The following is a 25,035-nucleotide window of genomic DNA, read 5'->3' on the forward strand; positions in this document are numbered from 1 at the left end:
CGCCCTGAGCCGAAGGCAGACGCTTAAGGACTGAGCCACTCAGGCGCCCCATCATCCCAATTCTATTCTTATACCAAGTTACAGTTCAAGAATTACGCCTTTGGCTCAGGGCGTGATCCCGGTGTCCTCCACTAGGAGCCTGCTTCTTCCTCTCCCACTCCCCCTGCTTGTGTTCCCTCTCTCGCTGGCTGTCTCTCTCTGTGTCAAATAAATAAATAAAATCTTAAAAAAAAAAAAAGAATTACATAAAGCATTTTCAGGTCAACATACATTTACTTCGTGTCCTCTCAAGCATTCTACTTTAAATAAAAGTTATTAACTGTAAAAATCAATTTATAAAGTATGATCCATTAAACAGTTATATCAAATCTCCAGTGGTTTGAGAATATCTGATCAAATATCATATATAATATGTTTCAGTAAAAGAAAGAAAATAGGTCATGTTGACTTCAATCTATTACTGTAAATAATCATGTTGGATATAGAGAACATATACGATATTGAAGATACAGGGAAAAAATGTTATGAAACTAGAAAATATTAGCAATGATCACATTTAAATAAGCTATCTGTATGCTAAGATTTTTTAAATGTATCTTAAAAATCTTTGTGCAAAATGGAAAGAAATCTGTGTATTTCCTTGATGAAGATGCTTATACAGATTACACAGAGGTTTCTTCTGAAATGCAAACTATCTGCTTTCCGATGTTACCTCCTGTCATCATGGACTGGAATGCAGCTAGAAAGGAAAAAAAAAGACCTAGATTATATGAAAACATAAATATCACTATCATACATGTTTATCAGTACATGAAAACACATACAGTTAATTTGAATAATTTCTGCGATGATTTTAATATTAAAAACCGAAGGAAATTATCATGAAAAGAAGCCTCAAGTGAAACACTGACAAAGTTACAAGATAAACTAACCCAATTTATATCTTAAAAATGTACTTTTACCCAAACTAGAAATGTTTGTATCTACCTCAATATTCACTGTTTAGAGAGTCTGAAGACTAGAATAAATAAGTATGAGGATAAAATGTCAGCAAAAACAACTTTTCAAAAACTATTAAAAATAGAAATCTGGGGCACCTGGGTGGATCAGCTGGTTAAGCTTCTGCCTTCAGCTCAAGTCATGATCCCAGGGTCCTGGGACTGAGCCCCACTGCAGGCTCCCCGCTCACCAGGGAGTCTGCCTCTCCCCCTTTCTCTCCCCCCCCCCATCCTGCCCCACATCTCATGCGCACTCTCTCTCAAATAAATAAAATCTTAAAAAAAAAACCAACCTAAATATTGAAAATCTGTTTAATATAATCTTATGATGCCTTAGAACCATTCAACCTGGGGGCTCCTGGGTGGCTCAGTCAGTTAAGTGTCTGTCTTGGGCTCAGGTCATGGTCTCAGGATCCTGGGATTGCCCTGCATTTGGGCTCCAGGGAGCCTGCTTCTCCCTCTACCTCTGCTCCTCCCCCCTGCTCATGCTCACTGGCTTGCTCACTCGCTTGCTCTCAAATAAATAAATAAATAAATAAATAAAACCATTCAACCTGAAAGTTACCTAGAAGATAAATGACTTTCATGATTCTTATATTTTTTTATAACTTGTTTCAAAACCAAAGAAACACTTATTTTATGATGTGAAATGTGAAAACAATACTTCTTAAATACCACTAAGCTGAACTTTAATGGAAATTGATGATATCGATATTTAAGTAAACCTGCAGGATGGTTTTACAGGAAAGAAAGAAATGATTTAAAAAGAAAAAAACACCAGGGAAGTAGAATTCAAGGAAAAAAGGGAGTATTTGTGCCAAGCTCATGCATATAATAAATAAATCTACATTCATCTTACCTCCCATGTTTTCCAATCCATTCATCACAGTCTCTTTGATCTGTAAATCAAAATAGCTACATATAGTATTCTTTAGGTCCGTGTATCTATTTACAGTTGACCCTGAACAACATGGGTTTAAACTGTGCAGGTCTATTTATACACAGATTTTTTTTTTTATAAACACAGTACATACTATATATGTATTTTCCCTTCCTTGTGATTTTCTTAATAACATTTTTTTCCTCTAGTTTATTGTAAAGAATACAGTATAGGGGCGCCTGGGTGGCTCAGTTGTTAAGCGTCTGCCTTCAGCTCAGGTCCTGATCCCAGAGTCCTGGGATCTAGCCCTGCATCTGGCTCCCTGCTCAGCGGGGAGCCTCCTTCTCCCTCTCCAGCTCCCCTGTGCTTGTGTTCCCTCTCTTGCTATCTCTGTCAAATAAATAAATAAAATCTTTTAAAAAAAAAGAATACAGTATAAATTACACATAACACACAAAATATGTGGTAATCAACCCTTTATGTTATCAGTAAAGCTTCTGGGGTAGTCAAAAGACATACCGGGATTTTCAACTGCATGGAGGGGCAGGGTGTCAGCACCTTTAACCCCTGAGGTGCTCAGGGTCAACTGTAATATTCTTCATTTTTGCAAAGGGCAGCAATACTATTTAGCATTTTCTGTCTAAAAATAGATATTCTTCATTTCATGGAGGTAGCACAGAAAAGTTTCCTATGAAATGGTTCTTAAAAATTAAATCCTCTTGGGGTACCTGGGTGACTCAGTCAGTCAAGCATCTGACTCTTGATTTCAGCTCAGGTCTTGATCAGATCGTGGGCATCAGGCTCTAGTCTCTGGGCTCTGCAGAGAGTCTGAGATTCTCTCCCTCTCTCCTTGCCCCTCCCCACCACTCACATTCTCTCTCTCTCTGTCTCTCTCTCGAATAGGTAGATAAATCTTTTAAAAATATAAAAATAAAAAAAATCTTTTCCCATTGTCTGATCTTCAACTGGTAATATCACAAACTATACAACCTCTTTTCAAAAAACAAAGTACATGAACATAACCACACACACATATAACTTTGTCTATCATTTGCAAGTTTCAAGAACATCCTAGGTCAGGGTCTCTAGACCTCAAGTTAATAACTCTTGATTTTCAGTCAGCAACCAAGACATATCAGAATATCAGGGAGGGAACCAAAGAAGTATGGTGGTAGAGGGTTAGGGGTACAAGGAGGTGTTTATAAGATTTTTGAGAAAGCACAGTTTCTAACACATAGTAGCATTCCATGAATATTTGTTGAAGTAATTAATATTAAAATTTGGGAAAAAACACGTATTTATTTTGTAATATAGTCTAAGAAAAGTAAAGGTTAATGAAATCTTAGATAAAGAGACTAACAGGAAAGAGTTTTGCAATCAGGAGGTTATACTCACCTGGGAGTAAACTTAATTTACAATATTTAGTACAAATTTGTAGGAATTTGTATTATGAAGCTAATGTTTGCTATCATAAATTCAAATAACATAAAAATATATTAAGTACCAGACAAATGATACAGATAAAGAACAGAAGCAAGTTCTACCTTTAGATTTCCTTCTTTAAACCACTGACTCAGCTGTAAAATGCCAGACTCAAATCTGTCCTTATAGTTCAACACCATAAATCTTTCTCTGCAGTGGGGAAGAAAAGGATAATGATCAGAGACTATGCAGGGTGAAAACCAAATCATTCCAGAACTCTAATATCTGTTAATCTTTCAAACATTAGGACTTAATCACAGAGTCTGGTCAGATACAGTTTTAAGTGTAATTATAAGTTAAGTATAGTAGACTTCCATTGTTTTGTCTGGCCAGCATCCAGAACTCTGTTTGGTAATTAGTACTGTGATTTTACTTTGTGGATAATATCCTTTCCCCACCCTCCTGTGACCAAAGCCAGGCCAGTCTGAGCCAGTAAGTATCAGCTCTGGGACTTAACAAAACCGAGAGGGGAGAGCTGTTCTCTTTTTGCTTGGATTGCTAACCTGGTATAAGACGAGAGGTAACAGTCATCCTCTTGCTGTGCTGCAAAAGAGCCTGCGACACAACCAACCCAAAAGAAAGCACAGCCCAGAGGTAGAGAAAAACTGACTAGAGATGCCACTATGCAAACCTTTTATCCAGCCAAATCTAAGTCAATACTAATACCGGACTTCTCAGAAACATGAGCCAATAAATTTCCTTTGCACTCAAACCAATGTGAGTTGAGTTTCTATCACTTGGGGAAAAAAAAGACTTGCAAAAGATTGATAGAGCAGATGCATTTTTTACAAAGTTTTCTGCCAGGGTGCTAGTTCACAAAAACCTAAATACTGAACTAGCTTAAAATGTATATTTTCAAGTTTTATTTAATAAGGAAAAATATAGGGACACTTGGGTGGCTCAGTTGGCTGAGTGTCCAACTCCTGATTAGGCTCAGGTCATCATCTCCAGGTCATGAGATCAATTCTCGAAGTGTGCTCCACGCTCAGCAGGGAGTCTGCTTCTCTCCCCCTTCTCCCTCACCCCTCCCCCTACCCATGTATGCACAAGCGTGCTTTCTCACTCTCTGAAATACATAAATAAATCTTTTTTAAAAATAAGGAAAAATTACATATGAAGAACAATACATTTCATATACATCTATGATCTTTAAACTCAGGAATCTGGTAATAAGGGGAAAAGGGTAGACCATACCTTGTGATGTTTCTTTCTTTTTGGATTGCTTCTATAGCAGGGGGTAGTGGAGGAGGATAAGGCACATCTTTGTTATACTGAGAAATTTGACCACACAGGATGATGTGGCTGTTCTGATTCATCTGTTCAGAGAAAATTGATGATTATACCCTAAAATATATGCCTTTCCTATGTTTACTGATTTTATGCCTGCTTCAATGAAAGCCTCCTTGATTATTGTATTTAATCATCTGGTGCCAATTAATTGATTTTGCTTTGAAGATTTACACCTTCTTTGTATTTAAGAGTTTTAATTAGCTAGGAAACAAGTCCCCTCCAAAGGAACATAGAGGTAAATGAGAGTTTGGTAACGCGCAAAAGAATTACACTGGTGTCGCCATTGTTGTTGCTACTGCTAGTAGTAGCAATGAAGTATTTCCTTGGACTTAAATAGTTTAACCTCAACTGCAAATAATTTTACATATAGTAAAGGACAATATAGTGTTAATCGCTAATGTTTGTATTTTATAACATTGTCAATAAAAATATGTAAATACCCATAATCTATGAAAATCCTTTCCCTAACCAAAGTCAGAGGCCATGGCTGTGAGTTAGTTGATAGGGAATTAGGGTCAAAACTTCACCATTTGAACAATACAGCTGTAATTTTTTTTTTTTAATTTTATTTTTACGTAATCTCTATACCCAACATGGGGCTAGAACTCACAGCCCTGAGATCAAGAGTTACATGCCTGACCAACCAAGCCAGCCAGGTGCCCCTACAACAGTAATTTTTGATAAAAATAAATTGCAGGTAAAAAATATAATATTGCTAGCAAAGAACTGAAATTGATGTTCACGTGCAAATCTGCAAGCAAATGGAAGTGGCTGTCAGCAAGCCTTCCGGTATCATTTAATTACAATACTGAATGTTACATTATTTCTCACAATAAACCCTAGAATGTTATAGAATTTTTTTCTCAGTATCAGGTAAAAAGATAGCACATCAAATAAAACGTAGTATTCAAATTTATAACAAACAAATCGGCACACAACCTGACTTATCACTGTATCACTGATGTCACCACCAACATTGTCGAAGTAAACATCCACTCCAGCTGGGCATAATTCACGGAGCTGTTCTGCCACATTCCCCTTTTTATAATTAACTGCAGCATCAAAGCCTAGTTCTGAGGTCAGAAAGAGGCACTTCTCCTGTGTTCCACAAATTCCCACCACTCTGGAACAGCCCATCAAATGGCCAATCTAGGGGGGAAAATTTTTAAAAATTAAACAATTTTCTGTCGCCACATTTATGTGTAAAAATGGGAAAGCATACAAGATATTACAAGTATAAGAGAGTATTCATCACAATAAGGTTTGATTACAGAGCTGTTGGCTTAAAGTAATTTGAAACCAAGAGAATTGAGACCAGATACAATGTCACTCCTAAAAAAATGAAGACTAACATTAGACTTAGTTTTAATGTTAAAATCACACAATTTAAAGCTGATTTCATAAAAGGAACAGTCAGACTCAAAACATCACTATCTTGCAGTTCAATATTTTTCAGGCCTCTGAAGAACTAAAATCACTATTATGATAAAATGTTTTGTTTCAATGGTTTTCACACTATAAAGGCTACTATTCATGAAACAATTTACTTTAAAACTCTATCATAATCCTTCCTATATTTCTAGAACACAGTAAGTGCTCTTATTTGAAGATTCTTTTCAAAAATATGAGTTTGGGGGCGGCTGGGTGGCACAGCGGTTAATCGTCTGCCTTCGGCTCAGGGCGTGATCCCGGCGTTACGGGATCGAGTCCCACATCAGGCTCTTCCGCTTTGAGCCTGCTTCTTCCTCTCCCACTCCCCCTGCTTGTGTTCCCTCTCTCGCTGGCTGTCTCTCTCTGTCGAATAAATAAAATCTTTAAAAAAAAAAATATGAGTTTGCCTTTTAATTCATGAATTCCAGATAGGTACTCTATGAGCTTCTTCCTTATATTGATTAAAACAATGCTCTAGCATTTACCATGTCTGTTTTTGGTTAACAGAGAACAAGATACAAAAATCTACATTTTTCATGTTGTTATGAAGAGAGTCTAAGCATGTAATAACATCAGTTCTACCCAAAATGTGTAAAATACTATTATAAATTTGTTCCATTTTATATTTTAAATTATATACATGTATCCAGAAATTTGATTATGACCACTTTTTTAGAAAATCAAATAATTCTCAGAAATTTTACCTGCCCGGCCAAGGATCCACAAGCACCAGCAGCTCCACTAACAACCATTGTCTGATTAGATCCAGCAGTTATATGACCTTTTTCCTGTATCCCAATCAAGGAAGTCAAACCAGGCATACCTATAGCTCCAAGAAAGTATGAAATGTGTCCATCCACAAGTTGTGGGTCTACCTAAAATAAAATATATAACTTTAAAAAATAATACTAGGAATTCCTGTTTTAAGTCAACAAGGTAAAGACAACCTCTTATGGACTGTTGTGTCCCCCCCAAATTCTTACATTGACGACCTACTCCTTAATGTAACTATATTTGGAGACAGGGCCTTTACGGAGATAATTAAGGTTAAATGAGGTCCTAAGGAAGGGGCCCTAAACAGGACTTGTTTCCTGATGAGAAGAGGAAGAGACACCAGAGCTCTTTCTCTGCATGTGCACAAACGAAAGGCTGAATGCCCTGTGAGGCCACAGCAAAAAGGCAGCCAACTGCAAGCCAGGAAGAGAGGCTTCACTACAAATCAAATTTTCCAGCACCTAGATCTCAGACTTTTAGCCTCCAGAACTGTGAGAAAATAAATTTCTGTCATTTAAGCCACCCAGTCTATGGTATTTTGTAATGGCATTCCAAGCAGACTAATAAACAATCCAATATGGTTTCTAGAACAGTGAGCCATTCTTCAGTCTTGCTAAAATTCTATAATTTACTTGTACGAAGTAAAAAAGAAATGAATATTACTTCTCTTTATAGTAAAACAAACAAACAAACAAAAACTTTAAAGAATTCCCACATTTAAAGACACTAACCGTTCTTTCTTGTGAATGCCCCAAGTATATAAAAAGAGAAGAAATATTTAAGGGGAAAAAATAGGCAGAGTTGGAAGGTTTTAAAATCTCTGAGCAATTCTAAAGTAAACATTTATCTATATAAAAATCAGCTCAAACCCCAACAGTTCTCATTACTGATGCTTAAAATGTACCATAAAAATATAAGGAAAGTGTGATACAATTTCTTTTAGTTTAATTACAGAATAAAATGAGGCTCCCTTAACTTTTTAGCATTTTACGTTTATATGTTTACCAGGCCCTATCAATAATTAGTTATACTTCTACATTCTCTGTGTCTGTTTTCTTATCTGTAAAGTTAGGGGGAATTGGATAAAGAGAAATGATATGGAAAGACTCCCTACCATAAAAACTTCATAATAATTTTTTAAGGAATTGAATGATTTTGGTAAAAATTTAATAAACCACCAAAAGTAATTAAGATTCACTACCTTAATTTGATTTGTACTTAGCTGTCATAAACAAATAAAATGGCAGTTTGTACTCAGCAGTCTTAAATGGCTATCAGTTAAATCTAGTGTGTACATAAAGGTAATTGAGATGTTAAAGTCAACAATAGTTAGAAAGGTCTACACAGAAATATTTCATGTAGGTAACAGTTATTTACTTGTAAAGCCAATATAAAAAGATTGAAAGATAGGTTTGTGTTTAGCAAATATCCTTTCTCCATCCCTTCTGAATTCCTTTTCTTCATTTCTAATATCTGTGCCTAAAGCCTTTTTAAGCTGTCCCTGCTCCATTTCCCACCATAGCACAAGGACAGGGAAAACCAGAACCTGGGGCAGATTTCTTTTTCACTTTCTGCTAAGAAATTTCTAGTTAAATATATTTTACTAGTACCATTAAGCTGAAAATTATTGTATAACATCTGCCACATATCGTTTGTATCTTAACAGTCACTTTTAACTGATTATAAGAATTTGTAATAATATAAAAAATACTAAAGATGCCTGGGTGGCTCAGTTGGTTAAACATCTGCCTTCGGCTTGGGTCATGGTCCCAGGGTCCTGGGATCGAGGCCCATGTGGGACACCCTGATCAGCAGGGAGTCTGCTTCTCCTTCTCCCTCTCCCTGTACCCCTCCCCCGCCCCCACTTGTGCTCTCCCTCTCTCAAATAAATTTAAAAAATTAAAATATCTTTTTAAAAAAGTACTAAAATTTTATAAAACTTTTAAGAAAATCTTTTTTTTTAAGATTTTATTTATTTATTTGACAGAGAGAGAGACAGACAGTGAGAGAGGGAACACAAGAAGGGGGAGTGGGAGAGGAAGAAGCAGGCTCCCAGCAGAGCAGAGAGCCCGATGCAGGGCTCGATCCCAGGACCCTGGGATCAGGCCCTGAGCCGAAAGCAGATGCTTAACTACTGAGCCACCCAGGAGCCCCTTAAGAAAGTCTTAGTCATATTTCTCATACCATCTAACTTCCACACTCATTTGTGAGAGAACTACTATTTTCATCTTGCACATGGGGAAACTAAGGGTCAGAGGCATAAAGTAACTTCCCTGATGACATATATTAGGTTGAATTACATGAAGCTGCCAGGTATTATAGGTCAAAACAGACAAATATTGGTAATTTCACATGATTCAAGTAATAGCAGAAACTGAACTCAGGACTTTGACAGAAAAAGTAATTTCAAGAACAAACCAAATGCATTTCTTAAGTCAAATGGCAATTTCTCAGGAAACTTTAAAGCATACAACTCTAGGGGGCCTTCTGGTTCTTGGCATAAAATAGCTTTTGATGCTTACAATTCAGGTTTTATTTTATATATGCAAAATTTGAAAAATAAATACAGAAAACACCACCATCTACTAATAATCTAAGAACTGTCATATACAGTTACGGCCAACAGTGGAAAAGAAGGGTTTTCCACATTTTGGAAGCTATCTAAAAGAAAACGTATGCTTTTATTATATCTCCCTGATAACAAACTGAATGCCAAATGCACAAAGTAAAAACTACACGGGGGGGGGGGGGGGGATCCAGATATCGTATATTATACATCACCTTTTCAAGGCTATTTCCATCTAGAATAACCTTGGTTTGCCAGGGCCAATAAAAGGAAATCACAAAATCGCCTTTCTTAAAATTTATGTGTTTGCTTTCTTCTACAATCCCAATACCTCCACCATCAACCACTTGAGACAGCTGCCAAGCTTTTATATAATCAGTACCAGTGTCTTCATTCATTCTGCAACGCTAAAAAAGAAAAAACGTTGATTAGGATAATTCTGCCTGATAATACCCGCCAGTTTCTTAATTTACCTGGTGACTAAAAGAAAGGTATGAGTCAGTAATGTTAAATAAAATCTTAGTCAAACAAATTATATTTATCCTAAATTCTATCTTCCTTTCAGTTATTTTTTATCCAGAAAAAAAACGTATCCCCTCTCTAATCAGTTTCAAAGAAGTACAGTTAGGTCCACAACTTGTGAACAGACTAAAAACCACTGATTTGTACACCTTGTTTTAAGTTTATTTATTTATCTACTTATTTTTAGTAATCTCTACACCCATCATGGGGCTTGAACTCATGACCCTGGGATCAAGGGTCGCATGCTCTTCTGACGGAGCCAGCAAGGCGCCCCAGAATTGAACACTTTAAATGTGTAAACTGTATAATAGATGAGTTATATTTCAACAAAGCTGTTAAAATTTTTAAACAATTAAGGAAATTTAAGTACTATTACATTACACTAGCAAAAATAATACAAAATACTGTGTCAATGGTTTCAATGGATTCTGGCAAATTACCTACACTTACATGTTGCTATTATAAAACTGTACATTTTTTATAGAACACAAACTGGCAACATATACACCCTAATACTATTCATTTCTATTGTCCCAGCAGTGCTGCTTCCTCAATGGAAATAACCCAAGAAGAAATGAAACAATTTTTACACAGCTGTTCATCACAATTTTAGACCAAGCATTACATCATACCCCCTAACCTCAGGTGGATGATCTCTTTATTCTACGAAGACAAAATGTCACAATGACACATGACTTTCCACAGGATTAGAGCTAAAGATATCTCTGGGAAGCAGTCAAGGCTCCCCTCTTTTCTGTGGCTCACTCTTGCCCACTCATGAAGGCCAAGATGTAGAGGCCCACAGTGTGGTCCAGGAGATAGAAAAGACAGAAGGCAACTTGATTAAGGGGGCCCATGTGGTACAGTTTTCAACAGGGAAAAGACCCAAACAGGGAATTGAGACAGAAGCTTCTATGACAATATACTAACTACACTTGGGCTAGTGTGCCCCTCCCAAGTATTCTCAGAAAGCAAGTGCAACAGCCACTGAATACCAAGGACCTGACCCTACTTCTCTTCTTTTTTAAGGTAAATTATTTTTATTTTTTAAAGTAATCTCTACACCCATTGTGGGGCTCGAACTAACAACCCTGAGATCAAAAGTCACATGCTCTACTGACTGAGCCAGCCAGGTGCCCCCCAAGGACCAGACTCTTAAACAAGGCTAACAGAGAAAATAGGAATAAGTAATTGATGTCAACATAATAGAATATTATATAACCACCAAAATAATGATATTTGGACTGGTTTTTCATATGAAAGTATGTACATAAAGTCACTTAAATATCAAATCAAAGTAGTATATACACATTAAATACAACCATGTAAAATACTGTGAACACATGGCGATTAAAATTAGTTATGATCTTGGGGCGCCTGGGTGGCTCAGTCATTAAGTGTCTGCCTTCAGCTCAGGGAGTGATCCCAGGGTCCTGGGATCGAGCCCCACATCGGGCTCCTCTGCTGGGAGCCTGCTTCTTCCTCTCCCACTCCTCCTGCTTGTGTTCCCTCTCTCACTGGCTGTCTCTCTGTCTGTCAAATAAATAAATAAAATCTTTAAAATAAATAAATAAATAAATAAATAAAATTAGTTATGATCTTGCTTAATAAGGGCAGATAGTAATGATGCCAGCTGTCAGCACAGTAAGAGTAAGAACTAAGAAATAGATTTGGAAAATTTGGAAAAAATAAATAAATAAATAAATAAATAAATAAATAAAATTAGTTATGAATTATATATTTTTAAGAACAATGTCTAATAGGGGCGCCTGGGTGGCGCAGTCATTAAGCATCTTCCTTCGGCTCAGGGCATGATCCCAGCTTCTGGGATGGAGCCCCACATCAGGCTCCTCCGCTGGGAGCCTGCTTCTTCCTCTCCCACTCCCCCTGCTTGTGTTCCCTCTCTCGCTGGCTGTCTCTCTCTGTGTCAAATAAATAAATAAAATCTTAAAAAAAAAAAAAAAAAGAACAGTGTCTAATAAAAGCAACCAAAATGATTTTCTTTCCTCCTTCCTTTAATTAATACTTAATAAACACCATGCTAGTGATGGAAATAAAGTGATAAGTAGGACCTCTGACTCCATAAGATTACTCTTTCTTAGGGAAGACAGACACCTAATAACTACACAGATAATTCTTCATTACAAATGGGATAAATGCTACAGATCAAGGTCTTGTTTTGAGAAAATGTAACAGAGAAAGGATTAGTCTGAGGGTTCAAGGTAATTTACCAAAGCAAATCCTTTTATTGCAGGCTTGGAGGGAATAACAGGAGTTGGCCAGATAATGGGAGAGGGGTGGGAAGAAGACAGAGGGACAGCATGTGTGAAGGCTTGTTTTAATTTGTACTCGGGATTTTTAGTCAGATACAGTAAAACAACAGACACGGAGACAACCGTCTTTAAGGAAGAGTTTATTACTTACAATTCCCAAGAGGAGGAGCACATAGTACCACCCAGGGCCATACGGGGAAGCACCAGAGTGAGTCAGGAAGAAAAAGCAGCAACAGGAAAGCACGGCCCAGTCTTTACTGTGACTTCAGGGGGAGGAAATGGGCAGGACAGGGTAAGCAAACTTGAGTAAGTTTAGGGTTAGACAGTTTGAATAATTTCCATGGGCTCTGGCTTATAGGGGTGGTCCCAGTTGTCTGGCACCTGGCCCTTTGGTGATTTGGGGCAGGGAAAATATTGGCTTAGTATGTGAGAGTTAAATGAAGGAGGTGGTTGGTATGTTCCAGGCAAGATGTTTTTTATCTCTAAAAATATGCTGGTAGGGGCAGTCTCCCCAGGATTAGGAAGACCCCTAAGCTATGAAAGCATTAAAAAATATAAAAAAGGAAAAAAACGACTAATATTAGGCTTGAGCAAAAAGGGCCACTGGTGTGTTACACAAGAAGAGGCCCGATGTGGCCAGGGTACAAAGGGAAGAAGTAAAGTAGGGTGTGGTAAGGCTGGGCAGGCAAACAGGGACCAGACGATGCAGCATCTTAGACCATGTCCAGAACGTTACTCTTTATCTCAAGACTAAAGGAAAGCCGTTAAACATAAAGGTGACATGATTAGTTGCTATTGTAAATTGTAAAAATATCTTTCTGGCTGCAGTGTGGAAGACCACCTAAGGGGGCAAAGAGTGTACGCAAGGATACCCCACTGGGGGAGAAACAATGGTGATTTGGACTAGGTAGATGTCCTCGCAGTTTATGGAAAAGTGCACTGAATTGAGATGTACTTAGAAGTAAGGACCTGAGATTGACTGACGAACGAATACAGAGAACGAAGAGACAAAATTCTCAAGAAAAACTCAGCGCTTTGTAGCATGAAATGAGTGGATGAAGGAGCTATATACTTCCCTGGAGGAAAAAGAGGTTTTCTGTTTTTGTTGTTTTGAGGTTGGGTGTATTTAGAAGTGGAGGTCATGAATTCAATTTATGTCATAATCTTATCATCATCTCTCCTAAAATCTTTGGGTCATAAATTTCTCTCACTATAAGATTCTCAGGGGGAAGTCTGCTGAACAGGAAGTTTGTTCCAACTTAAAGAATACTGTGAAAAACACATCCCTTCTGCTTGTTTTCAAATATTCCTTTTTGACTGCTCTGTTTGATTTTTAAAACCCTTCTAACCTTGAACCTTGGCTTTATTTTGGTAAATTTTATTCTTTTAATTTTCTTTGTACCTATTATCCTGGGCTTAAATGATATGCTTTACATTTTGTTCATCAGGGCATGTGTAACTTTGTGCCCTGAGCTTTGTCTTATACATTGAAGTGTTGAAGTCTTAAGAAATCCAAACCAGTCATCATCAAGAATTGACTCTAGGGGCGCCTGCCTTCGGCTCAGGGCGTGATCCCGGCGTTATGGGATCGAGCCCCACATCAGGCTCCTCCGCTATGAGCCTGCTTCTTCCTCTCCCACTCCCCCTGCTTGTGTTCCCTCTCTCGCTGGCTGTCTCTATCTCTGTCAAATAAATAAATAAAATCTTTAAAAAAAAAAAAAAAAAGAATTGACTCTAAACACTAAATAGTGCACTGTCATTTTTCTCCTGAATTTGTCGTCATTATTCTCTTCATGCGATTTGCTTAGCACAGTTTAGAGTGTTGAGTGAGGCCCACAGCTTGACTGAGCTTGTCTTAGCTGCCATTGAAAGGTGGAGCATCCTTAGGTCTGTGGGAAATCAGTGGCCTAATTTACCCCTCTGTATCAACTTGAACATTTGCCTATTTAGAATGTTCTAGACCAATCACCACCTCGTTTCCCTAGCCCATAAAGAACAATTTCTTCCTACCCTGGGGAAGAATTTTGAATGAAGTCATCAAATTGCCTTCCACTGTTAACATAATCAAGTGTGACTGGTGTCACTGGAAGAGGCTGAACTGCACTCCTGGATCAGAGGGAAGAGGAGCCTTCCCAAAGCTACAACTCTCCTGGCAGAACATGGCACTGCCATTGGGCAGCCACTGTAAATGAAGCCTGAGAAGAGGTAAGGCAAGATTTTCCTTATCCCTTACAAGGGTACTTTAAAAGCCAAAAGGAGGAGGCAAGCAGACAGTACAGAAACAGTAACACAGAAAGAGATTATGAATTGCCTACTTGTTTCTTTGGCCAACCTTCTACTTTTCACAGATTAATGTATAGGAGCTTTCTGCATGTCAGTCATTATCATCTTTTTTCTTCTTTATACTGCAAATTCTTCTAAGTTTGCCATTTATCTTTTGATTTTGTACATGCTATTTTATTGTTTTACAAAATACAGTGTTTTTTAAATAGTCATATTTATCAATCATGTTTTTTCATATTAGCTGGGTCTGCTGTCATTCTTACAAAGTCTTAAGAGTCAGATGCTTAACAACTGAGCCACCCAGACATCCCCTAAAGTTTTTTATAGTTTCATTTTTTCTTTAATTTTTTATTATCTCTTGGAATTTATTCTAGTGAAGGGTTGAGCTAAAAATGTAATTTTTCCCTAAAAGTATGTAGTCAACTGATCTTACAGTTTATTGAATAAGCTATTCTGATTTTCTCTGAACTTTTTATTTTACATAAATACAGGAAGCTATAAAACTAGTACAAAGAACAGAAATTAATGAAACAGACAACAGGAAAACAATACAGAAAATCAACAAAACCAAAAGTTGGTCCTTTGAAAAATTAACAAAATTGACAGTTTCAGCTAACCTGACCAAGAAAAAAATAGACAAGACTTAAATTACTAAAATTGGGAATGGAAGAAAGGGTATTACTACCTATCTTTCAGAGATAAAAAAGGATTATAAGGAAATACTAAGAACTGTATGCCAATAAATTATACAACTTAGACACAAACTACTGAAGCTGACTCAAGAACAAACAGAAAATCCTAGTAGACCTAAGACAAATGAAGATATTGAACTAGGAATTTTAAAATTCTCCAAAAAGAAAAGCCCAGGCCAGATAGCTTCATTGGTGAATTCTACCAATCTTCTCAAGAATACCAATTCTTCACAAACTCTTCCAAAAATAGGACAGGTGGGAACATTTCCCAGCCCATTCTGAGGCCCATAGTACCCTGATACCAAAGTCAGGCAAACACATCACAAGAAAACACACCACGAATATAGTTTCATAGCCTTATGGATGCAAAACTCCTCAACAAAATAGTAGCAAACTAATCCAACATCATATCAGGGCATCTCAGTCACCAGCATTGAGCCCTGCATCAGGTTCCACACTCAGCATGCAGTCTGCTTATCCCTCTCCCTCTGCTCCTCCTTCTATTTGTGCATGCACACACACATTCTCTCTCTTTCTCTCTCTCAAATAAATAAATAAATAAATAAATCTTTTTAAAAAAATAAATGCTAGGGGTGCCTGGGTGGCTCAGTCGGTTGAGCATCTGCCTTCGGCTCAGGTCATGAACCCAGGGTTCCTGGGATCAAGCCCCACGTTGGGCTCCCTGCTCAGTGGGGGGCCTGCTTCTTCCTCTTCTCCCTGCCTGTACTCTCTCTCGCTATCTCTGTAGCCTCTCTCTCAAAAAAATACATAAAATCTTAAAGAAAAAATAATAAATCCAACAACATATCAAGGAATTACACACCAGGAACAAGTGTCATTTATTCCAAGAATGCAAGACTGATGTAACATCTAAAAATTAATTAATATAAAAAACGATATCAACAGATTAAGAGGCAAAAACCACATGATCATCTTAATAGAAGCATTTTAGAAAATGCACATGACAAAATCTAAAACTGCTTCTGATGGGAGGGAGTAGGAGGACTTTATTATTTAATGGGCACAGAATTTCTGTTTTGGATGATGAAAAATTTCTGGAAATGGAAAGTGGTAATGGCTGTGTAACACTGTGAATGTTCTTAATGCCACTGAATTATACAATTGAAAATTGTTAAAACGGCATATTTTGTTATATATATCTTATCACAATTAAAAAACAACAACAACAACATCTCTTTATGATAAAAATGTTCAACAAATCAGGAATAGGAGGAAATCTCCTCAACCTGATAAAGGGCATCTACCAAATCCCACTTCATACTTAATGATGAAAGACTGAATGCTTTCTTTTTTTTTTTTTTAAAGATTTTTATTTATTTATTTGACAGAGATAGAGACAGCCAGCGAGAGAGGGAACACAAGCAGGAGGAGTGGGAGAGGAAGAAGCAGGCTCATAGCGGAGGAGCCTGACGTGGGGCTCGATCCCATAATGCTGGGATCACGCCCTGAGCCGAAGGCAGACGCCCAACCGCTGTGCCACCCAGGCGCCCCAAAAGACTGAATGCTTTCTACCTAAGATCTAGGAACAAGATAAAAATGTCCACTCTCACCACTTCTATATAACACTGTACTGGGGGTTCTAATCCGGCAAGAAAATGAAATGAAAGCATTTGTATAGGAAAAGGAGAAGCAAAAACTATCTCTGTATAGAGTCTAAGTCTGTGTGCCTGAGCGCTTCTCATCTGCAGCTCTAACAGTATCTTTCAATAAATCTCCTTCTAAAAGTGAGCCTGTTCCTTCAAAAAGAGACCAACTAGAAGGGTGCCTGGGTGGTGCAGTTGGTGAAGCGTCTGACTCTTGGTTTTGGCTCAGATCATGATCTCAGGGTCATGAGACTGAGCCCCATGTCGGGTTCAGGGCGCAGTCTGCTTGAGTTTCTCTCTGCCTCTCCCTCTGCCCCTGCCCACCGCTCTAAAATACATAAATAAGTCTTCAAAAAAAAAAGAGAGACCAGCTAGAATAAAGGTCTTATACACAGCCTGCCTTGTTGAGAGAATTTCCGATCCTAATTTGAAAGAACCTGATTAACCACATGTACTACTATTATGAAAACATTCTTCTACAACATTCCTTAATAACGCTAGTGAATAAAAACAAAGGCAATCTGTAATTCCCAGGTATCAAGATATAATTGCTCAAATATTTATTAATCGTAAGGATTGCACAATAGAATTGAGATGCCACATGAAAAATACGAAAATAAAATTAATTTTCACCAAGTCACAAAATCCTCATTCTTACCATGTAAGGATCCACAGAAAGATAAAGAGTTCTCACTTGTACTTGTCCTTCATTGATATTATCTGATAAATTTACTTCTTCTACTCGGAAATTTTCTGCCACTGGATTACCATTTTTTCCTAAAATATTAAGGAAAATATAAAATAAAAAAGTTACTTTCCTATGTAATTATTATTCTTCAGAAGGTTAACTCTATGATACAGATAACTCCCTTTTAATACAGACATGAATAAATCTACATTATTTTGTAATTTCTCTGTTACACAGTGTAAATTCTTCAAATAGTTTCAATTGCTCTTGATTTTCCCCAAGAAGTTCCTGTGGAATATCGCTAAGAGCTTCAAAAAAAATTTTAAAGCTGATTACAGATAAAACACTTCATCTGTTTTAAAATTATAGGATTTCAAAAAGTGAAAACTCACAGCCAGTTTAAATTATGAAAATTCAAAATTTACAAGGCAGCAGAAACACATCAGCCAAAATAAATAGTTAAGCAAACTTTCCTTCCTCATTTTAAGAAGAAATGGAAACTTAAATTAATGCAATTTTAAAAAAAAAAAGTAAAGTCTTGGGGCACCTGGCTGGCTCAGTTGGTGGAGCTACAACTCTTGATCTCAAGATTGTAGGTTCGAGTCCCACACTGGATGTGGAGCCTACTTTAAAATAAATATATAGTCTTGAAAATTAGAAAATTTGAAGTATGGAAAGAAAAATTTGTAAGCAGAAAATGCCATCACTAAAAGTCTATTCTTACTCAGTTATGTTTAACATAAGCAAACTTCCTATTGATTAAATCATCAGGTGTCTAAGGTGGGAACAGAATGTAAACATTTTTATCTAATAGCTCACTTTACTAAAACTGAAGTCAGAAAAGGTAAGTGGGGGTAAAAAAAAGAAAAAACAGACAAGGTAAGTGATTTCCCCAAGCCACACACTAAGTAAATAAGTAAACAGTAAAACCAAAGCAGCGTGTGCCCAAACCTCCCAGGTTATTTCCACATCTAAGTTTCTATGATTCAGGTTAGATGTCAGCACAGACATAGGTCAGTGCTTTTCACATAAAACAGAAAGGCCAATTTTAAGAATTGACAATACATACTACAAAGAAAAAAACAAAAGCCATATATATTTGTAATATAACCTTTTAAATATAATAATTTCAAAATACCTTTCTTTCTTCAACAAATAGCCTTGATAAGTAATCACTTAAAAAAGTGAATATTACATTGCTTAAAGAGTTTCTTCTAATATCTCTACCAGGGTGAGTATCTTCCTAACTTAATTTACCACATTGACGATTACTTTTTGTTCCTTCATTTTCATTAATAATTATCAAAGACTGGGGTGCCTGGGTGGCTCAGTCAGTTCAGTGTCCCACTGTTGATTTCAGCTCAGGTCATGATCTCAGAGACATGGGACTGACCCAGCCTTGGGCTCCACGCTCAGCAGGGAGTCTGCTTGAGATTCTCTCTCTCCCTCTCCTTCTGCCCCTCCCCCTGCCCCCCCCCAATAAATAAATCTTAAAAAATAACAATAATAATTATCAAAGACCACAGCTGTTCATTCATCACAGACAAATACATACCAGGTCGGGAATTCAATACCACTCTTTGTACAATCATCACCTTGCTGCACAGGGGTCTCAAAAGATTTCTGTATAAAATAACTCCTACAAACAGAAAAGTTTTAAAATCACAAGGTTTTAAAATATTCAAAAATTTTTTAAAAGAGCACATTTGTGTTTCTGAACAAGGAGAGGAAAAATCATATTTAGGATCCAGAAAAGATACAGTCTACTGTCAGGGTTTGCCTCCTAAAGCAAATATGTAAAGAAAGACTAAATCTAATCAGAATTTTTGGCTAATAGGAACAAGTTCAAAAGACTAGGAGAAAAATGCTTTTGGCCTCATAATTCAAGTACATTCATCTTTATACCATCATGATTAAGCCTCCCATTGTGGCTTGATTAAAAGAAAACATGATATATTCCTCCAGAGTTAAACAGTTAATCTAGTAGCAAAATAAAAACACTAGCTGGTTGAGATGTAACCAAATTTTCAAAAATTATTTTATTCATTTATCAAAATGGAAACTAACAGTTTTGTTTATAATAGAAGTAAAATATCAGAGGTGCGTGGCCGTCTCATTTGGAAGAGCATGTGACTCTTGACCTCAGGGTTTTGAGTTCAAGTCCCATGTAGCTTGAAGGTGTAAAAATTACTAAAAAAAAAAAAAAAAATTTAAAAAAGTAAAACATTGAAAGCATTTTGAAATCCTCACCTTATAGAAAATTCTGTAATACAGAATGGCAAAATAAGAAAGTAAAGGATCAGTTTATTCTGGGGTTTCAATTTGAGCTAATAAAAGAAGCAAAATGAAGTTCCAGTCTGGCACTATCTGACTTGGGAGAAAGGGCCCTGACCTTAGTAAGTGCTACTACGTGACAAGCACTACTGTGAGTGCTATGAAATCTACATACACACACACATATATTCATTTAATCTTTAATGTGTATATTCTATTTTCAAAGATTTTAAGTAATCTCCACACCCAAAGTGGGGCTCGACCTTACAACCCTGAGATCGAGAGTCACAGGCACCCCAAATATACATATTCTTTTAATCTCCTAAAAATCCTATTAAGTGGTATTATTATCCCCATTTTACAGAGGAGGAAGCTGAGCCTTAAAGGGTTTAAGCATTCTCCTAAGGTGGTGGAGCTAAAATTCAAACCCAGGCTGCCGGACCCTCCAGAGCCAATCTCTTAACTACTACATAAAAATTCCATCCTGTATGTTTAAGTTGTTTGACTTCTAAAATACTAAGCAAACATTATCTTTCTTAAATTTAATATACTTACTTAGCACTTCTGTCTTCTCTGCTTAGATATTTTATCATCTTTAGTCCATAACATTGAGAAGCCCAAAGGCAAACAACTGTATCAACCACTTATTTTTTTAACAATTGCAACATATTTAGTTCTTAACATCATCTCTAATTTTCATTTTATATTGTAAAAGATTTTATATAGCAGCACACTTAGACATTTGACAACCATCTGTAAATCCATCTGATATCTAATAATCCATTGCCTTGTATCACCGGGCAATTTTGTTTATGCAAGACTCTACTCCTAATCTAGTTTCTAAATTTGCAGGATATTTCAATTTCTTCATTTTTCTCTGTATCCTATAAAGTACTTGAGTATCCTATATAAACCTGATATTCACATATACTCCAAAAAATGTTAAATAATCATCACAGGGTATTTGCCAAATCTTGCTTACCATAATATTTATACGGAGATAATCTATACAGAACTTTCACATAGATTCCATTACCTTTCTTTAAAACAAAGTTATGTAGGTAAATATATGACTATTCTCATTTTATAGGGGAAGTGGAGATACACTTAGTACCCACGATCATACAGCAGGTAAGCAGAGGATTTAGAACTGGAATATAGGGGCTCCTGGGTGGCACAACGGTTAAGCGTCTGCCTTCGGCTCAGGGCGTGACCCGGCGTTACGGGATCGAGTCCTACATCAGGCTCCTCTGTTATGAGCCTGCTTCTTCCTCCCCCACTCCCCCTGCTTGTGTTCCCTCTCTCGCTGGCTGTCTCTATCTCTGTTAAATAAATAAATAAAATCTTTAAAAAAAAAAGAACTGGAATATAAATCTTCTCATCCCAGATCTCACATGCCTCACTCTTTGCACTATTGTCCCACAATCTCCCCCAAACAGGGTTTTTACATATATAGCCGTATAATAATGTCCAACTGTCCTACAGGTACTCTTTCCTAGAGGAAGGGAATTCTACTCCCAATTAACTAAATGATGTTAGCAACATTCAGTAAGACAGAAGGAAGAATATTGCTTTCTTACTTTTTATAATGTATGTATTTGTAACCTCACTGGTTGTGACATTAATGGCTAGCGGCCCTCAATACCCATTCTCTCTTTCGTGTACAATGTTCCCTGCTAAAAGACTGCATTTCCCTGTTTCCCCTGAAAACAAATCCCAAACATTATCCTATTGCCAAAAATCCCTCAGTTTGCATCTCTGGTAACAGATTATTTTAAACACAAACACTATACTATTAACCTGACAGAACTGATAATATAGGTAATTCCTTAACATTATCTAATACTTAGTACATATTCAAATTCCCTGATCATCTCAAACATGTCTTTTTTTTTTTGCCAATTGTAGACAATTTATTTTTTTTTAGTTTATTTCCCCCTTTTAAAATTTAAATTTAATTAATTAACATATAATGTATTATTGGTTTCAGAGGTAGAGGTCAGTGATTCATCAGTCTTATATAACACCCAGTGCTCATTACATCACGAGCTCTACTTAACATCTATTATCCAGTTACCCCATCCCCCCACCCCCCTCCCCTCGAGCAACTCTCAAACATGTCTTTTTACAGTTGGTTCAGTAGAATCAGGATTCAAGGTCCACATACTAATTTTGAGTCTCCTCACCTTTTTTATTTCATGCCATTGTTGAAGAAACATTTGTTGCTTAATTCCTTTGTCTATGGAATGTCCTTTGACTGCTTCCTCATAGTGTCATTTATTCTCATAAATGACATTCTTTTATGTCATTTTATGTCTCATTCTTATATCTTCCCCATCCACATAACCCCCCCCGCCCCCGCAATCCCCAACTAGTAGTTACATCTAGAGATTTGATTAGATGCAGGTTCAGTTTTTTAGGTAAGGATCTTTAAAGATGGTGCTGTGTGCATCCTCTTTCATCACATCAAGAAGTCCAAAATGTCTTGTGGGGCTAAACATATTTTTAAAAGGAAATTTTCTATTGAATCACCGTACGTGTAAATTATGGAAGAATTAAAAAACAAAATATTCCCATCTGATGCTGGATCCAAAGAGAACTGCCCTGAAGTGGTTATTAACAGCACCATAATTTTCAATCAAAGGAGTCTTCCCAAATGAAGTTTCATATTTGCCTTCTTCTCTGATTACTTTCAATGTATGCTTTCTTTAAAATATGCACACTGTAGATTTGCCCAAATACTGTTTTTTAGGATAAAAAGTACACTATCAAATTTCTCTCCCTCTGTATTAGAAAGTTTTCAACTGTCAAATACTAAAATTAACTAAGATAGGATAATTGCACAATATCCCTTGATAGCACAACAAACATTTAAAACATAAAGAACAAAATTAAAATCTTAAAATATGACACACTTAGTTCTAGATCTGAAAGGAGAGGTGATGGTGGTGTTACATTCACCCTTAGTAGAGGAGTGGGGAAGACACTCAACTCTTTACTGACTGACATTAAGCATACCATGTTTGTCTGGTATGATATTAAGTGGGTTTCCAATTATGTTAAGTAATATCTCAAAATAACACCAGATCAATGATCAACTGAAAAATTTACTCTCACCCTACATCAGGCTCCCTGCTCAGCAGGGAGTCTGCTTCTCCCTCTCCCCCTGCTTATACTCTCTGTCAAATAAAATCTTGAAAGAAAAGAAAGAAAAAGAAAGAAAAGAAAAATTCACCCATGCTGGTCATAAAGAGTGTGTTGAGTGTCTACCTTGTAGCCTAGTAGTATTCGGAAAAGGGCATTCAATTAAGTAGACAGAATACCTGACCGAGTTCTAGTCACGTGGGATCTTAGAAAAGGCTCTTCTCTCAGCCAGTCTTCCCAATGTTACTAAGTGCCAGGGCCTGGGCTAAAGTTTTTATAATCATTGTTTCGCTTAACCTCTCCACCCAACAACTCTGAGGATGGTATTGTCATTTATCCCCATAGTCTAGACGAGGAAAGGGAGAAACAGGTCGAATAACTTGCCCATGTTTGCATAACTGGTAATGACCAACACTGGAACCCACACTCAAACACAACACAACCCATTCCCGTAACATGAGCTTCCTAGTACCTTTTTAAAGAAACACTTCCCTAACCTGATCTCGTTCAATTATCCTGCCATAAATGGCTCTGCTGACCACGACCTTGTTATAAAAGGTAGACATCTCTGGGATTGCCTCCACTCTTTGCGGCTGGCTGGTCGCTCCATCTCCAGTGTTCTGGTTTCCTCCTTCTGCCCAAGTCTAATATGTGGGGATTCCTGCCCGGCTCTTCCCCTTCCCCACTGACTTCACCTTCCTCTCTGGCTCCCACTACCAACCACTCACGTGAAAATGAATAAAAATCTTCGTCTACAGCACAAATTTCAAGCTGGCTTCCCCGACCGATTGTAAGCGCCGAGAGGGCAGGGATTTGTGTCAATGATTTATGTTCACTCTCTGACTGTCATATGACACATGCTCAATAAATATGTGTTATATAAACGTCCCAGACGCACCTTAAACACAATTACGTCCAAACTCGAGGTTGCTTACTCCCAACAGTTCAAAAATTAAGAAAAAAAAAAATCTGCTTCTGTTTCTTCTCGAGCATTCCCTAGCCTAGTGACCTACGCAATAACGCCAGCGTGGCCGCAGCTCCGGGGGGAAAAAAAGTGGAGGTCACCCTGGCTCCTAGATCCTCCCACAACCGGAAGGCGCGACCGAGCAGTGGCTCCCGGGACAGCAGCTGTGGGACCTCCCGACTCCCGGCAGTCACCGCCCCGCCGCTGGGGAGGAAATCTCGCGTGGTGTGCGGCGCTCGCGAGGGGCCCGCCGAGCGACCGCTGCCCTCCGAACCCAGTACGCAGGCGCACTGCTAGACCTCTGCTCCTCGCCGCCGCCCCCTCCCGTGCGGGGGCGGGCTTTCACAGTTTAGGCAGGATTCCGGGGTTCCCACATTTCTGAGAGAGGTGCGGAAGGTGTGGGGTTATGAAAGATCCTCATTTGTCTGGGTAGTGTGTTATGGGTTTTTTGTTGTTGTGGGCGGGGGAGAGGCAGAAGGAGAGAGACGGTCTTAAGCAGGCAAGGAGCCTAGGCCCAGTTTGATCTCAGCACCCTGAGAATCATGAGCTGAGCCCAAGTCAAGAGTGGGTGGCTTAACTGAGCTACTCAGGCGCCCCTGGGCAAACTGTGTTAATAAGCTGACCGTCTGGCCGCGGTGTACTGCCTGGACCCAAAGAGCAATCCTTCGTTTAGCCTTGACCACTGAGTTCAGGTCCAGCAGCCCTTGAAGGAATTTAATTTGTTGTGTGGACTTCTCTGAGCCTCAGACAGGGGCCATTAAGCCTATCCCTGGTTTTATAAACAGGGAAACTGAGACTAGGAAAGCCGATGTGGTTGGATCACCCGCTTTTCCGCTGGTTAGGGGCAATGCTGGGGTTAAAATTGCCTCTCCAAATCGCGGGGCTAGGACCCTTTCCCTTACAAAAGGGCTGTCTTTTCTTTCACTAAGAATCCCAGCTTCCTCAAAGATGGATTACCCAATGTTGAAAGAGGAATTCCACTGCTCCTTTTTGACCTCAAACTTGCTAAATGATTAAATTCTTTCAAGTCTATCTCTTAACTCAGGCAAAAGATCCTGCGGGCAAAGCATCCCCTCGGGCAATAAGGACTGCCCCGAGCCAGCAAGACCCCAGTGACAGACCCCAAGACAATGATTGATGTGACCTCTACTGCCCACCTGCACATACCCA

At 38.0% G+C, this 25,035-nt stretch overlaps 1 protein-coding gene across 1 annotated transcript; it reads right to left on the reverse strand.

Annotated features, from left to right (window-relative positions):
* Nucleotides 1-193: 193 nt before the first annotated feature.
* PTGR2 (prostaglandin reductase 2) lies at nt 194-24,051 on the reverse strand. Its single transcript, XM_008699929.2, has 10 exons — nt 23,800-24,051; nt 19,039-19,122; nt 17,454-17,572; nt 9,637-9,828; nt 6,786-6,956; nt 5,590-5,799; nt 4,555-4,676; nt 3,423-3,510; nt 1,858-1,897; nt 194-739 (listed from the first exon to the last, which is right to left on the reverse strand). The coding sequence occupies exons 2-10, from the start codon at nt 19,073-19,075 to the stop codon at nt 663-665; spliced, it is 1,056 nt and encodes a 351-aa protein (XP_008698151.1). The 5' UTR covers nt 19,076-19,122; nt 23,800-24,051; the 3' UTR covers nt 194-662.
* Nucleotides 24,052-25,035: the final 984 nt, after the last annotated feature.

The sequence above is a fragment of the Ursus maritimus genome, unplaced genomic scaffold (genome assembly GCF_017311325.1).
Source record: "Ursus maritimus isolate PB19 unplaced genomic scaffold, ASM1731132v1 scaffold_25, whole genome shotgun sequence".
Classification (NCBI taxonomy): domain Eukaryota; kingdom Metazoa; phylum Chordata; class Mammalia; order Carnivora; family Ursidae; genus Ursus; species Ursus maritimus.